The sequence below is a fragment of the Ambystoma mexicanum genome, chromosome 2q (genome assembly GCF_040938575.1).
Source record: "Ambystoma mexicanum isolate Mex_15411 chromosome 2q, UKY_AmexF1_1, whole genome shotgun sequence".
NCBI classification, from domain to species: domain Eukaryota; kingdom Metazoa; phylum Chordata; class Amphibia; order Caudata; family Ambystomatidae; genus Ambystoma; species Ambystoma mexicanum.
The window spans coordinates 1010267460-1010283385 of NC_090924.1; the positions used below are offsets into that span (position 1 = coordinate 1010267460).

General features: G+C 40.6%; 1 protein-coding gene across 1 annotated transcript in view; it reads right to left on the bottom strand.

Moving 5' to 3' along the window:
* The window catches only part of LOC138569907 (macrophage mannose receptor 1-like), a 1155048-nt gene that overhangs the window by 516339 nt on the left and 622783 nt on the right, over positions 1-15926 (bottom strand). The window contains exon 17 of the mRNA XM_069648336.1: positions 3735-3898. Coding sequence (XP_069504437.1) covers positions 3735-3898 — 164 coding nt within the window. The remainder of the gene's footprint in view (positions 1-3734; positions 3899-15926) is intronic.

The following is a 15926-nucleotide window of genomic DNA, read 5'->3' on the forward strand; positions in this document are numbered from 1 at the left end:
AAAGTGTGCTAATAAACTTGACAAGAAATTCAAGCACTCATGTCAGCTACTGTGCTCAAACAAGTTGTGGGTGGGAGTGTTCAATGTACCAGCACTCCATAAAGTGCTTATGCATTTTACAAGAAACATCTACATTCAACCAAATCATGTGAATTTGCTTTCAGTAAGCAAGCACTACCCCAACGATAGTTTGTCTTTTCTCAAATCGTGCTAATATGCTTGGCAAGAAACTCAAACACTTGTGTCAGTTCATTTGCACATGTGCATGAGAGCGTGTTCAATCAATGGGCAGTCCCAAAAGACATTGGACTTTGGCTCAAAATGTGGTAATAAATTTGGCAAGAAATTGAAATAGTAGTGTCAGCTTCTTAGGTTCAACCAGGTAATGTGTGAGCATGCGTTTAATCAACACGTGCTCTCAACAAATGTTTACTCTACCATCAAAGAGTACTAAAATAAAGTGCGCAGGTACGTCAGATATTATACTCAACCACATCATGAGTAAATGTTGTTTAAATCAACTAGCACAATTCAAAGACATATGCATTATTCTCAAAGTGTGCTAAGAAGCTTGACAATAGAATTCAAATGCTGATTGCAGTTAATGCATACAAATGAGCATGACATCACGTATCTGTGTTGTAGCATGTTCATACCACCACTGCTCTCCAAGCATATTTACATCTCATTCAAAATGTGTTCATCAATTTGAGAATAGATTCAAGTGCTTGCATGTGCCAGTTATTACATGTAACCAATTTGTCAAGGACCATGCATTCAATCAATCCCCAAGATGTTTGACCTTCCCGCAAAGTGTGCTTATAAATTTCACAATTAATTAAAATGCTTGCGTTGTTTAATGTTCTCAATAAAGTTGTGTGTGAGAGCATGCTCAAACAATCAGTGCCCCAAAGACATTTTCCCTTCCCTGAAAGTGTGCTAATAAAGTTGGCAAGAAATTCAAGTACTTGTGTGTGTCAGCTACTGTGCAACAAAATAGTCAGTAGACATACATTCAGTCAACAAGTGAGCCACAAAGATATTTGCCCTTCTCTTAAAGTGTGCTACTATATTTGAAAAGATTTTCAAGTGCTCATGGGCGTCTTGTACTGTGCTCAACCATGTCATCCGTCAGTGTGAGTTCAATTAACCAGTGTTCCCCAAAGACTTTTGCCCTTCATTCAAAATGTGCTAATGTGCTAATAAATTTGACATGAAATTCGAATGCTCTTGTCAGCTACTGTGCTCAACCAAATCATGTGTGAGCATGCATTAATTAAACAGCCTTCATCAAAGAGGTTTGTCTCACCCTCAAATTGTGCTAATAAATTTGACAAGAAAGTCAGGTGCTTATATCAGCTACTGCGCTCAACCAAATCATGCAGGACCATGTGTTCAATCAACCAGCACTCACCCAAGACATCTACCTTTTCTCAAAGTGTGCTAAGATAACTGCTAAGAAATTCAAATGCTTGTGTCAATGAATTCAAACAATAAGTTGTTCTTGAGAAGATGTTCACTCAAGCTGTGCTCTGCAAAGACATTTGACCTTTCCTCGAAACGTGTTAATAAATTTGACAAGAAATTCAAGTAGTTGTTATTGCTACTGCGCTCAACCAATGTATGCATGAGCATGCATTTTATCTACCACTATTCCCCAAAGATGTTTGTCCTACCTTCAAGGTGATAATACATTTGACAGGAAATTCAAGTGCCCATGTGATTCAGCTACAACTCTCAACCACATTGTGCTTCAAATTTTTTTTAACCAACGAGCATTACCCAAAGACATGTGCCTTTTACTTAAAGTGTATTCATACATTTGACAAAACAAATTAAATGTGTCGGTTTATGTGCACAATACATTTGTGCATGTAAACATGCCTAATCAAGCATGTCTCCCGGAAATGTTTTCAGCATTCTAATATTGAAAAGATCTATGTTCACTACTTTAGGGAGAAGAAGTTCATACGAAAAGCTAGGAAGCAGACACATTTAAAATTCCTGGACTCTCAAATCAAAATATACCAAGACCTTTCCTAATCAAATATTGCTAAACATTCTGAAATGTGTCCCATCACATGGCATCCACAGGAACATGTGATCACCCAAAGGTGGGGTTTTCCTTTCAAGTTATCATTTGACTACCAAGGCTGTCATCTCACCATGTCTGTCAGACAAGAAGGACTTGATCATCTCCATAACACTCAGTTACCAGACTCCACCCCACCAGAATAGTTCCTCGGTTTCAGTCGACTGGACCCTTATTCCCAATGACTGCAATAAATACTGAGTCAAACAACATTGTGGGTTTGGTGGGTACACACTTTCAAAGAGCTGGGTTAGAAGGAGCTACCCATTTTAAAACATTTGACCCCAACATCAGGTCTCACTTTTGTTAGATTAATGTCTGTGTTTGTCTCTTTTCACTTGTGCCTACCCTTTCTCGGCAGACTCCATACTTTCCCTTTCTTGGGATTCCATTAAAATTCTAGTATGGCTCTTAATATTATTGTCTAATTATTTATGGCATGAACCATAAGTTTTGCTACCTGTATTTACCGCCCCCCATCAGAAATGGAACAACGATTTCAGGTTTTACTACACATGGTACCTACAACCCATTTACATGTCACTTGGATCTAAATGCAACTTACCAGACTCTAATGCTATTTCCATTTGCCTTTTGAAAGGTACCCCCCAACTGGCAATGTCATTGCATTTCTTACTTCCTCGCTACACCACACTCATCTTTATTCAGAAATGTTTTCTCAATTGACATCTCTTAGGGTTCTGTAATGGCAAGTTCTTGGTGTCACAGATGGCCTTAAGAACACACTAACTCTCGAAGACAGATCAAAGTCTTTATTGAACAATTTGAGAAGGGGCTCTCCAAGGGCCACCTTTCCCTCTGATCTTCCCCAGGTGGATCCCTCCCTAGCCCACATATCCCTGAACCCCAGGATGGTTAGTAAACATCAGTTCAATCCCAGGATGGTTAGTAGACAACGGCAAATCCTACTGTCTAATCACCGACTGTCTGGTCGTGGTAGGCTAAGGGCAAGTGTGCTTTCTCTGTTTCTCCCTCTAGGAACAATTTAGGTGAATCTAAACCGTGGTCCCAAAATGCAATTAGTAGAAGAGGAAGTTCCTTTTGAACAAACAGGTCTCACTTTGACTTTTCTGGCACACTCTTGTACTCATCACCCTGATGTTCTATCCTTTCAATCCTAAATTAAGAGTGGACAAGAGACACATAATTGGAAGGCTCTGTGAGATAATTCAGACATATTTTCTTTACTTTAGAGAATGTGTTTGCGAGAAAATTAAGTGAAAATTAGTGATAATGGTCATTGGCCCCATTGGTGTAATTTGATATGCTTTCAAAATGTGTGGCCAGCTCTTCATTGTATTTGTTGTAATGCAAAGGCCTAAATGTGAATTTCGATGCAGGAATGTGACTGATTAAATATGCCAACAACAGGATAGAATCATAACGACTGCAATATGTTTACCACCAATATGTGTTCAATATATTTGTTTTTTATGGAAGAATTACTTTATTTCTTACTTTAAAGTGCTTCCTTTTATAATTTACATTGTATTTCCAATAGGGAGAGGATAGTACACCAAAGGGAATGTCAGTTGTGTTATTTTATAATAATGTATGTTTGGAATAATTTACTATGCAATGAAAAGCATGTCAATTAATAAAGTAAAAAGGTAATTCTTACATTTCTCCATAGAAACTTTCTTTCACTTTCACCATCAACAACAGCAAGATCTCCAAAACCCTTCCTGCAAAATTCCCTAGCTTTTTCCATTGGGAGCTCTTTGGTATTGAAAAAGTAATGAGAACTTTGATACACAATCCATCCATCACTGAGGGTCTCATATTCTGTAAGATAAAAAAGAACACAATACATAGTCCCCATTATTAATAATGAAACCTATTTTGCATATATGCCACTTTTAACCAAATATTTGTGCATGATACATGTCATATAACATTATTTTTACACTGTAATTAAACATATATTTTTGACCACTGATACAAGCATGCAACGAGTAGTCAAATCAACAGAGCATGTACCTTACCATTACAAAATGTAAATGATGTACGTATTATAGTATTCAAAGAATGTGTGGTGTTATTTACATGGACAGGCTTTACCTAATTTAACAGCATTGAAAGAAAATGAAAAGAGCATATATTCAATTGAGCAACAAAATAAGTAGTTACATCCTCAGAGTCTGCGCGTTACCAGCATCAAATGACAAACATGTAAATAATATATTGTTTAAAGAAAAGATGGGTTTATTTGCATGTGCATACATACTTTACATAATTCAGGAGCAGGGAAATAAAAAAGAAACAAAGAAAATACTTTCCTGTTAAGGATGTTTTTTAGCTGCTCTCTGGTGAGGGGTCTGAAGAGGTCTATCCGGAGTGGAAGACCAGGCAGTTCACCAAGTTAGATGAACACTCAATAGCTAACATAGCAGAGAAGCCTGGCTTTAACTTTAGGAGGTGGTAGGCTGATATCAAAGTATAATTAGTGCCATTCACATACACACTAACATACACCAAACATTATATACTGTTCGATTATTTAAACATGTATTGAATTTCGCAAAAACACAAAGCATTGATCCCACTTCACTCCAGGAAAGAGAATATAGGAGTCTAACTTAACAGGTAAATACTAGACCTATCAAAGTCCTAAAAGGAGGGAAGAAAGGGATTAGAACAATAAAAGGAATAGGTGAGCCAATAGACAGTCATGGAAATTAGAAATACATTTCTAGGACTAAATATGTCCCATTGTTACTTAATTGACAAGTAGCCACAATTTAACCTTAATTCATTTATTAATGTATGTATTTATTGGATTTTTTGTTTAGCGATGGCTCTACCCAGAGGGTCTCGGAGCGTTTACATGGATTAATGCCATTAGTGTCCATTGTACCACTGTTACCTTCTATGATGCAGAGTTAACTGCAGTGATTTATTATATCAAAGCATATTAGAAATCACAGGCACATTCTCAAAGTAGGCTTTTTTCTAAAAGCGCCAGTGTCATCTGGGAGACCTGGGGAAAATGATGTTCAGGTTTGAAGGAGTTTAAGAAGTTTTCAAAAGTTCTCTTATAGGAAACAATGAAGCCACATTCTTTTGGTCAGCTCAGTCATATGGAAAAGTAAGGTAGGGTCTCCTTTTACGCCACAGGTGCCGTAACCAGCCACAGGTATCACTAGAGAGGACCCCCAGAAAGGGACCCAGCGGAGGTTCTGAGAACACGAGGTCCAGGAAGAGCTCATTGCAGAGGAGCACAGAGCCCAGTCCAGCCAATAGACTCCAACAACATAGGGGGGAACTTCAAAATTAATCTACTCCTGTGTCCAGGAGACCCCTACAGGCAGAACCCACCACAGAGACAGGACCCAAGGACCGGGTCCCAAGTACTCATGGCACTGGCTGCAGAGAACTTGGATCAGGAATGGCTGTTACACAGGTGATTTGGGTTGTCGGGTTAAGGATGTGTTTAGGTCTGGCTAGCTGTGGTTGGCGGTTCTGAGTACTGGAACTCAAACCCATGTCCCAGCAAGGACCCAGATGAAGAAAACCACTAACAACAATGACCTTACCACCAAGGTTGAAGGCAACAGGAACCAGGAAAAACCAGATAAGGTTCCAAGTCAGCTCAGCGGAGAAAGAAAGGGCAGCCAGCCAATGAGGATTGGTACCACAATGGGGGAATTAACAGGCTGCGACCAAGCATGTCTCAAAAATGGAGCTGAGGTAGAGCAGCAGCAAGAGACGAGACGTCCCCAGTATTAGGCACTTGGGCCAGAAGTATTTGCCATATAGGCAGCACTGCAGGCAAGAAATATATCCCACAAAGAAAAAGACAGTCAAGCCAACAAAGATTAATGCAGTAAGTAAAGGCATAGTCCTGGATGGGTTTCCACCAGCACGGAAGGAGCAGAAAACATGCACAAAGAAGCAACGACCTAGCTAGTATGGCCACACCAATATGTTCAGCAGCAGCCCATCTTCCGAAGCAGTCTTCCAGAAGTTCAGGGACGGATCTGAGGCACGCACAGGGTCTGACACTGATAATAGCCACCCAGGTCTCGTTTTGGCAAGCTCATCAACCACACTGCCGGCTAGGACACAAAGGTTTTGTCAGCCAGTTGAACAGGCTGGCTCTGCAAGTTGTCAAACACACAGACGCTCCCATATTGTATGTGGATTAGGAGACCTTGATGATTTAATCAATCCTAAACCATCTTAACTACAATTAAGGGTGCCTTTTTTATTAAATATATTTATAAAGTGCCAAATCGCACAGGAATCAGGGCGCTGCATGTACACATCGGACAAAAAAGAAGGGTCAGACATATAGTTCCAGGCAAAGTCAGCAGCCAGTCCGATAGAGGTCAGGTACAAAAGTCAGCTCAAGATCAGCCCACATCAGCAAAAGGTCCATTTATCACAAGTTTTACACTGCACACAGACAAAGGATTGGCTAAAAAAAATTCCAGGAGCAGAGCTTGAAAATCATTAGTTCCCCAATGGCTACCGTGTAGGTGCATTGGGATAGTAGTGAGGTAAAACTAGCTACAACCCTGGTGTAGCCAAAACAAAATAATAGCTGTGCATGGCCTACTATACCACATAGTATTTAGGTGATAGAATTACTGTTAGACATATTGGGGATGGGGCGCTTATAAACTCCCTTGCCTTGACATCCAGTGGGCCACTAAGGGCAGCACATCTGAAAAGGGTTGCAGTGGAGGGGGGACTCAGTAGAAGTCCATCTCAAACAGAAAACATAAAAGGAAAACTGCGAAGCCACCAAAAAGCGTCAGGGACCCAGAGAGCTAGATAGCTAGAACTCCACCCTCTCCCATTCAAATTCACTGAGCTATGGTATGATGCCCTGTGTTATCTTTCCCTGGGCAAAGAGACCAGCCTCCTTCTGGATCCACCATCTCAAATTTAGCAGCATAATCAACTCTCCCGACTATAACATTTTGTTGCTGATTAAAGATGCCTGCACAGCTTTTTCAACCCTGGCTTGGAGGGACTGATATCTAGTCCTGCAACATATGATAGGTTATTTATTACGTGTCTAATACCAAGAGGTTTCTAAGCGCGGACCCGGGGATCGAACCTGTGTTGCTCCGTGTAGTTTTGCTTCCAAGGTGAGCACGTTGTCGCTGAGCTATCCTCTTGAGACAACATCCTGTTGTTATGTTATTTTTAATAACAAGTGCTTTCTGATGCTGGTACACTGTGTTGTAGCACAGTTGATGTTACTATCACACAAGTTATACACTCAGATTTATCAACCTCAGAGAGGAAATGCAAAATCTGCTTTGTTGGGAGCTCTGATCTGTGCAACAAGTTCTTTACACACAGAGCCTGAATCATTGTGGCACTCATGCTTATGGATGGCAAGAATAACTGGTCTCAGGTCTCCTTGATTTGGCCAAAAGGCATTGTGGGTCTACATAGGCCAGGAGCCGAGCTTCATTCCAGCACTCTTCAATTTTTTTTACTGCTGTGTTAGAGTGCATCACCTTGGGTTGCGATTAACAAGAAAGTGAAGCCGCTCAGGGATTCTGAGTGGCTTCCCAATTCTTGTGTTCAGCTGGATAGCATGGTAGAAAGGGGCATGGCAATTTTGATAAACCCGGAACAAACCCCCACTAGTAGCTTAAGAAACTCCTTATGTTGGGGTCCTGGACAATTTTGGAGAGCTTCCATCTTTGTGGGATCAATAGCTGTCAGCAGCGATAATGTGACCAGTACTCTTCATGCTGGTGGGACAGAATTTTAATTTTCCACAAAAGACCATCAGGAGCTGTGTCTTTAGGCAATCTGCAACCTTCAGAAATCTCTGATTGTTCTATTGCAGTGAATTTCCAAGAATGATGATGTCGCCCAAGTAAACCAACTACTCCAGTAAGCTAATGTCCCCAAAAACGTGCGTGGAATGTGGACAGTGCTGCAGAGGTGCCTTTGGTCATCTGGGTTAACTTTTAAAACCCCAGAGAGTAGATAAATGCTGTCCTCTCTCAAACATTGGGGCACAAGGGCTGGTAATAGCTGCTGCATAGGTCCAGCACAGAGAACCACTGGATTCCAGTAAAGCAATCAAAGATTCATCAACCCAAGGTGTTAGCCTGCACAGTATGACTGTTACTTTTTCAGAAGTTGAAGCAAATTAATAATTACATTATTCTATTTGTGACCCACTGCAATCGGTGAGGCCTAAGCACTTCAGGACTCTTGGATTATCTCAACTTGCAACAGCTCCAGGTGACTTCAGCAGGACCTAGGTGCTCTGACCTTTTCTGGTAGGATGTGCTATCATTTTGGGTCAAAGTCAAGTACAACTCTGGGGAGTGGATATTTTTGCCACTGAGTTAGCAATGTGAAATTATGTAATGTATATTCCTGCTCCCAGGTGGATGACATAATTAGAGATATTCGTAATGGGAACACACATTGTCTGCTCCCCTTTCACAGCATTGTACAAAATGATTTCCTGTAAAGATAATTCCCCAGGCAAGACATTTTTCTTTAGACCATCCATCACCAGTCTTCTAGGCTTCCAGTGTTCACTGAGACACACAGGACAAGAAACCATCACAGTGGTACACGTTGGTATATCCACTTGGACAGTGTTCAAGCATAGTTTGCAAGTACCATTTGTTTGCACAGAGCCCAAAACATGCCAGAGGTGGTTCCAATCAGTAGGGACATTTCTGGGTTGGGATGCTACAGACCAACCTCTTAACTGAGATGGATGTTCACATGAAGATAGCCCAGATACTTGCAAGTGGCATCTTCCATTCCCACTAGTTCAATCCAGTCAGGGGCTCAAAAGACAGGAGTACCTTGTAATATGATTCATTAGCAATCGCCATCTGACAGACAGTGCATTTTCCTTCCAGGGCAACTACATCGTCAACGGATCATTGATGGGTGGTGTTTACTTTGAACATTCTGCCATTTCCTGTTTCGTGCTAGTTATGTCGTTAATTTGGCAGTCAGGAATCCTGTTGTTTCTAAGCTCTGTTACATTAGGTGGTTTGCACTGAGTTACATTTTTTTGTTGGGACCTCTCATGGATGGATGGATGCTCCAACTGCTCTGACTTCCAAAAATGGCACAAGAAGGTGTCTTCACATCTGAAAATCAGGTGTAGACCATTTTGTGAGCAGGTTCCCAGCAGCACATTCTGGTTTAGTGTTCTTCAAAACGACATCAATGGCAAAATCACCAACACTGGGACTGTTTATTGACAAATTGGATACTCGCAGGATTCTTGTGCTCCTGTCATTCTCACTATTGGGAATTGTGGTGCCTTCCGCTTTCCATACAGAGTTGGCTGTATTGGATGGCCAATCTAGTCTACATTCTTTGCACCATCTTCACAACTCTTTCAATTGCCTTCTTTGGACCCATGCTGCCACAGAGTCTTCACTTTGGACCAGATCACAATAAGAAGTATATTTTTCCATTTCCCCTTCTAGAGTGAAGATCTCTTTCAGAAATAGTTGACAAGTTGGTGGCTTCAAGATACATGTACTTCAATCAAAGCTGGTTTAGCATAAACTGTGAAGGCATGACTCCTCAAATTATTTGACAAAGTCAACATTCTTTTCTGTCTGTATAACTTCCCACTAGTGTGCAAAACAAAGTGGTTAAGAAATGCATGTGAAAAGGTCAATCTCCAAGTTCCAGTCTGGTGTAGTGGGATTTCACAAGTAGTTTGCTTCCTGGTTCAGTACTGACCAATTCTTCTTCAAGGACATCCATGACTTTCTAATCCTTTGCCTTCAGATATGCATTCAGCAGTAAGTCGTTGGATCTGAATGCTTGGCTCATCAGAGTCTAAAAGACTGCTTATTTCTCCCTGTGGTCGAGCATTCTGCTGTGCTTTAAGAACTGGGTGGTTGGATCATCCCACAGGGCATTCCCCTGAAAAAGGTCTAAGTCTGGTGTAAAGCGTGTATTTAGTTGAAAGGGGTATTCGATTATTATAAACGGGCATCCTTCACAGCAAAAGCCAGAGAAGTAGCTAAGAGTTAGTCCTCAGGTCACAGGCAGTAGGGTCAGCGTGTGACTGTCACTGCATAACTCAATGTCAGGTGCCTTGAGGTCATTTGGTAGAGTCGTTATGGGGTTCCTCTCTTTAATATAAAAAACAAAAGCTTTCCTCTCAAATTCTTGAGTGTCATTGCACATCATGACACATCTTTCATCTTACGATACACCATTCACTTTCCCAATAATGGCCTGCAATGGTGCTGTGAGCACTAGAATCTCACATGTGGGTACATCTAGCAGACCCCAATGATAGACGATACATCTGTTTTGAGACACTGCATCCTAGCAAGGCAAAGGGCAGTGTGTATCCATTGTGAACAACAATGTACACATGTAACAATAACAGCCAACAGTAACAAAACAATCTTAAAACAAAAGTGGACTTTTGATCTTGGAATGGATTGTAGTTGCATTTAGTGATCTCAGCAGTGCCTTCACAACATAACCTGAGATGTGGTTGGTAATGTATAGAAACTAAGGCCAAAGCCCATTCTCTTGATAGTGATTCTGGCACACCATGAAAAGTAAACAGAAGATATGCTACATGAACAATAAGGACTCCTGATTGGGGGGATATGGATGTACATTAACGTGTGATTGTTTGTATAACACAAAAAGGGTCTCCACCTCAGGAAACTTCGGAAAATGAAATATGACATTCTAGCCAAGGACAATTGAAGTCGCTGTGACATTACCATAGATTAAAAAAAAGAAACACACACATCGATGAGGTGTGTTTAACTAATGGGAAGGTTTCTCTTATTTATTTCAAAACCTTAATGCTGTTATCAAGAAGGAGCTCCATTCCCTCTGAGCAGAGATCCCTATTGTGTATCTGCCGGCATCAGCATTTTGATGTGGCCGGAAAGGCGAGGCTACCTGAGGACTAAGAGCAGGTGGAGTACATAGGCATCCTTTAAAATTAAGCCTGCCATGTTTTTTCATAGTACATACCATCATTGATGCCTGCAGTGCTACTGAAAAAACAGTGCCTAATTTGTCATTAGTCCCCATTCTGAAGTCCCTTAGAACTATATTAGGGACTGTAGAAAGGCCCTCCGGAGGAAATAGCACCGCAGGCAAATCCACAATTTTTCTGGAGGTAATATCTATGTGCATATACTGGATGTATTGCAGCCTGTTAGGTTAGCAATTGAAATTTAAGGATGTCTGAAAAAAACGGGAGTTTGCTTTGTTACCTCCAGTTTATTTCATTACGTTCAAACTTGTAATGAGTCCCATTGGGTTTCTATTTACTTTGAGAGGCATCAAAAGACATTTGGCCTCATAACGAGTTTGGCGGGGCAGTAAAAAGGAGGTGGTAATTCCTTTACAGCCACTTTTTGGCTGTAATGGAATTACCACCATTTCACTTCAATGCCGAACTCCGAGTTTGGGGGAAGTGGAGGATTAACTTCCAGCAAAAAGTTGAAGGTAAATCCACAACCTTTCCTTCAAAAATCGGCGCATTTACCACAGAAAAATAAAAAGGTACTGCCAAAATCCCCCGAGTCCTATGGACTCCAGAAATAGGAATTACATCGCCCTACCGCCACTCATAATCCTGGAAAATTCAGTAGTCAGACTTAAACCATCTTTTCCAGCATGAGCTGCTTCCATAACTGTAAAGTAACACATATGGTTCGACAAGTGAATATAACAGTGAATATAAAAGTAGATGTTGGGCCTCATTACAAGTTTGATGATAATACAGTGGTAAATCTGCAAAATTACTGCCAAATTAACTTACCGTTACCCTCAGTTGGTCCCGTGGGTCTACCACGGCATTATAAATGGTGGAAGGGCAGTGTTAATCGCAATTTCTGGAGTCAACAGGACTCGAATGGGATTTTGGCAAACTGCTGTCAGGGGTAATTCTGCTGTGGTAGTTTCACCGATCTTTGGCATTAAAATGGAGGATTTACATCCAGCATTATGACATCTACTTCCAGAGTATCAGACTTTCAGACCAGTTCAGACTATCTTTATTCCTGGTAGATCAACTTCCTATAATCTTCAGAGATTATTTTGCCAGATAGTTGAGTTTGAACCTCAGCTCCCTGTAGTGGCTCTTATGTTAGATACCAAGAACATTTGATTCAATAGAATAGACCATACTTTTCTCAGTTTTCAATAAGATGCGGTTGGGCAGCGGGTTATATCATTGGTAAAGCTATTGTATTCTTCCCCCATAGCTAGTGTCTATACAAATAGTAGCGTTTCCCTGAGGTTTATGATAGAGCGTGGGACACGGTAGAAAGGCCCACTTTTGATTCTCCTCTTTGCGGCAGCTATCGAGTGGATCGGAACGTAGTACTCGGGAGCGGTTTGCAGCTCTACGATCATACGCTTATAATTTCGCTATATGCGAATGAAATGTTCTTCATGAAGCATCCTTGGGGAAAGCTTAATGTGATCATGTGGGATATTAAAGTGTTCAGGACGTACTCCGGCTTAAAGATAAACTGGTCAAAACCAGAATTGTTTCCATTAACTTCAAAGGTTCACACCTGAACTGATCTTTCTGATTTTGCATGGCAAAAACAGAATATTTAAGAGTTGTGGCTCATTCATCACCTGTTTTGTTCTGCTGCATTTTTTGCCGAAAATATTTGTCTGAAAAAAAGCTAATTGATTCCCCTTCCCTATTATTTATTCTCAATTCCCTGTGGGATGTATCAACCCACTCATCCAAACCCTGCAACATCACTGTTCATTGCTGGCAGCAGAAACATCAGAATGGCCACTGGAAAGCATGCTGCTCGCTCAAAATCATCCAAAAATGCACAGTGAAAACCTGAAAAATAGGCTGCCGTCCACTTTTGCCTAGCTTAGTGAGCACAGGAGATCACTGCCTAATACCAGCATTGGGCTACCCAAAAAGCAGCCTGAAACCACTTGGAAATAGCAATGCTGATTGAAAAAGAAACCAAGCTAGTTTCAAAAATCCGTTTTCTTGGGTGTCAAATTGCTAAAATCATGGCTCACAAACCACCCTAAAAGATCCAACCTCTTTGTTGGGTGTTCCACATCATTTACTGCAATAATCCACACAAATACAATGTCAGAAAAAATCATATGTTCTCAGAACAAAATCCTATTTTAAGGATACTGATGGAAAGACAGCTGTCAAAAATGGGTGCAGTACCGTTGCTCACCTCTACCAGAAAGCCGGCGTTTTAAAACTATTTTGGGTAAAGTTGAACAATTGAACCCAAACTATGCCAAAGAAGATAATTCCATCAAAATGCCATATAGAGTGCCACACAGTGATTTCATTGTTGAAAAAGACTTGATTTAAAGATATGTTGCTTATTGTAAGTTTATATATGATTTTTGTTTTACAAGGAACTATTTTGCAATTGACCAGAAGGTAATCTGATTTAGTTAAAACTTCAAGAGGCCTTCTTTTCTTGAGAACCCTTCACACCTTGGGCCTTCCCACCAACAGGAGAGGATATCGCATTGATATGTAAATCAGGAGAGGAGGAGATTTTCTCTGCAGCCCAGAGGAAGGAACAATGGGGGCTTTGGGATGAATAGGAATATGCTGATTTGGGTGTAACTGGTCAACAACTGCTCTGGGAGAGACAGGACATGTGACCTCTGAGGCAGCCAGATCTGGGGGCGGAGACAAACCACTGATTTGAATTGAATTGAAAGCAAATGTATGTTTTATACAATTGCTTATAACAAAGTATACCAAGCTGACAAAAATGTAAAACTTTGAGACGGTTAAAATGAAAAATGCACTCACAATTTAAGACTAAGCTGAATGCCGTGTGATGTTCTGAGACAAAACCCCGGAATTATTAATATTGCAGCTGCAGTGTTTTTGCTATGAACATAAGAAATTACAGTAATATGCTCAGAGAGGATATGCATGCGGATATGCATGCGTGTATCAAATTTGGAGCAGAATGAATATTGGGCAACCCACCAAAAGCGCTAAATGTTGTAATTTCTGAACCCAAGCTCGTAGGAACATGGGACTTGAACAGAGACATGCCTTAATTAATCTGTGATGTGCATATGTATTATGAAAAACTTGTGTATCTGGGAAACATGTTTTTTGGGAAAAATTCATTTTCTATGTAAAAGCAGAGGAGAGGATTTCAGCTAAGCCATAAACACAGCATCACTCTGACTCATTCTGACACACTGATCCTTTCTCCAGTCAGGGGGACAGGGAATTCTCTAACCAATCAAATCCTTAGAGGGTTGGGCATAGAGAATCAGCCTACCCACCCACCCATGTGTTGGAAACACATAAATAAGGACTGCTAGGACAGATGAAAAACACACTCTTTTCCACTACTCAACTATTCTTGGCGCAGCACCCTGACGGAAGACTCCAGACTCCAGATAGATCCATACTCCAGACTCTAGAACCGAACTCTAAACTTTGAAGCAGAGAGAGGACTAAAGTAAAAGCTGAATCCTTTTCAGCAGGCTTCAGAATCTACCAACCTGATTCTCACCTTCAACAGCTGGTCTGTGCTGTTTGCTTCTAGCTACGAACCCTGTGCTAGAACCCAGATACAGACCCAGAAACCAGCGCTGTATCCAGAACCTGTCAGACCGAGCAGACCAGTGCCTGAGACCGTCCGGTGGCGAGTGAAGTCCAAACCTTTGACCAGATCTTGAAGGGCCCCATTCCATTCCATTCCAAAGCCTAAGAGTGAGTATCTAGTCTAGAACTGTCCATAACCAATCTCTTAGTTTAAAGTAATCCTCTTTCATCCATTTCAACCTGTTCGGAACTGCATTATAGAATCTAGTGCCCATCCTGTTGATTCCAAATCTGTAAAGCACATCTGTCATTTCTGAAATCTTGATTCTATTTCTGAAAAATCTACCTTCACAAAAACCTCTGTAAATTTCGAACCGCAGGTCCTAGAACCGGAATTTAACTGTCATTTTAAAGCTAAGATCCTAAGCTTTCTAACAAACAAAACGACATTCCTAATAGCTTTTTCCTAACCGCTTGCGGTAAAATTGCAGCGAATTGCAATTTGGCTCAATTTCATTTTCTGTCAAAATAGCTTGTTTCTTGTTTGCAACTGCTGAATTTCGTTTTCAATTTGATAATCATTCATGAATCATTGCTAGTGTTGACCCGAACCAATCCAAAGTAACTATCACTTATCCTGAATCTCTTTAGTGAATTAAAATCAATATAGCATATTTTCACTTTCACTGCAATCACATTCAAAAGTATTTTTGCCTGTTTTAAAATCATACCTGTTTCTCTAAGCTTGCTGGGGAAACTGGAATTTAACTGCCTTCTTGATTGTATCCCTGAAACCTGTGTGCCCTCATTTCCATCTCTTCATATTACATAGGGGGGAGTGAGTAGTCACAGGGGAAAAAGTGACCATATTATCTTTTGATTGAAATCATATCGAATCTATTTCTGTGTTGTATTCTTTCCCATTATTGCGATTCCTGGAATCACATAAAGTATTCTCTGCTGCCGTATTCTCCATATTCATACTCATAAGTGATTAAAGAGATTGTTGATTTTGTAATATTACCCCTTGTTGATTACCGTCCATATTCATAAGTGTGCTATTCAGATATTATTTTGTTCATAAAAGTGTGATATATATATATTGTTTAATTCTTCAAATAAACCTTTTAATTTGCAAAACAAACCTACTTCTTGGCTCAGTGAGGTCAGGGGGATTCAAAGAGAGGGGCGTTATATAAGGTTTCATCATCCAGATTTAAAGAACTTTCACATTGGGCATCCCAGACTAGGCATTGACTTAGTTGGAGTGCTGCATTGAAGTCA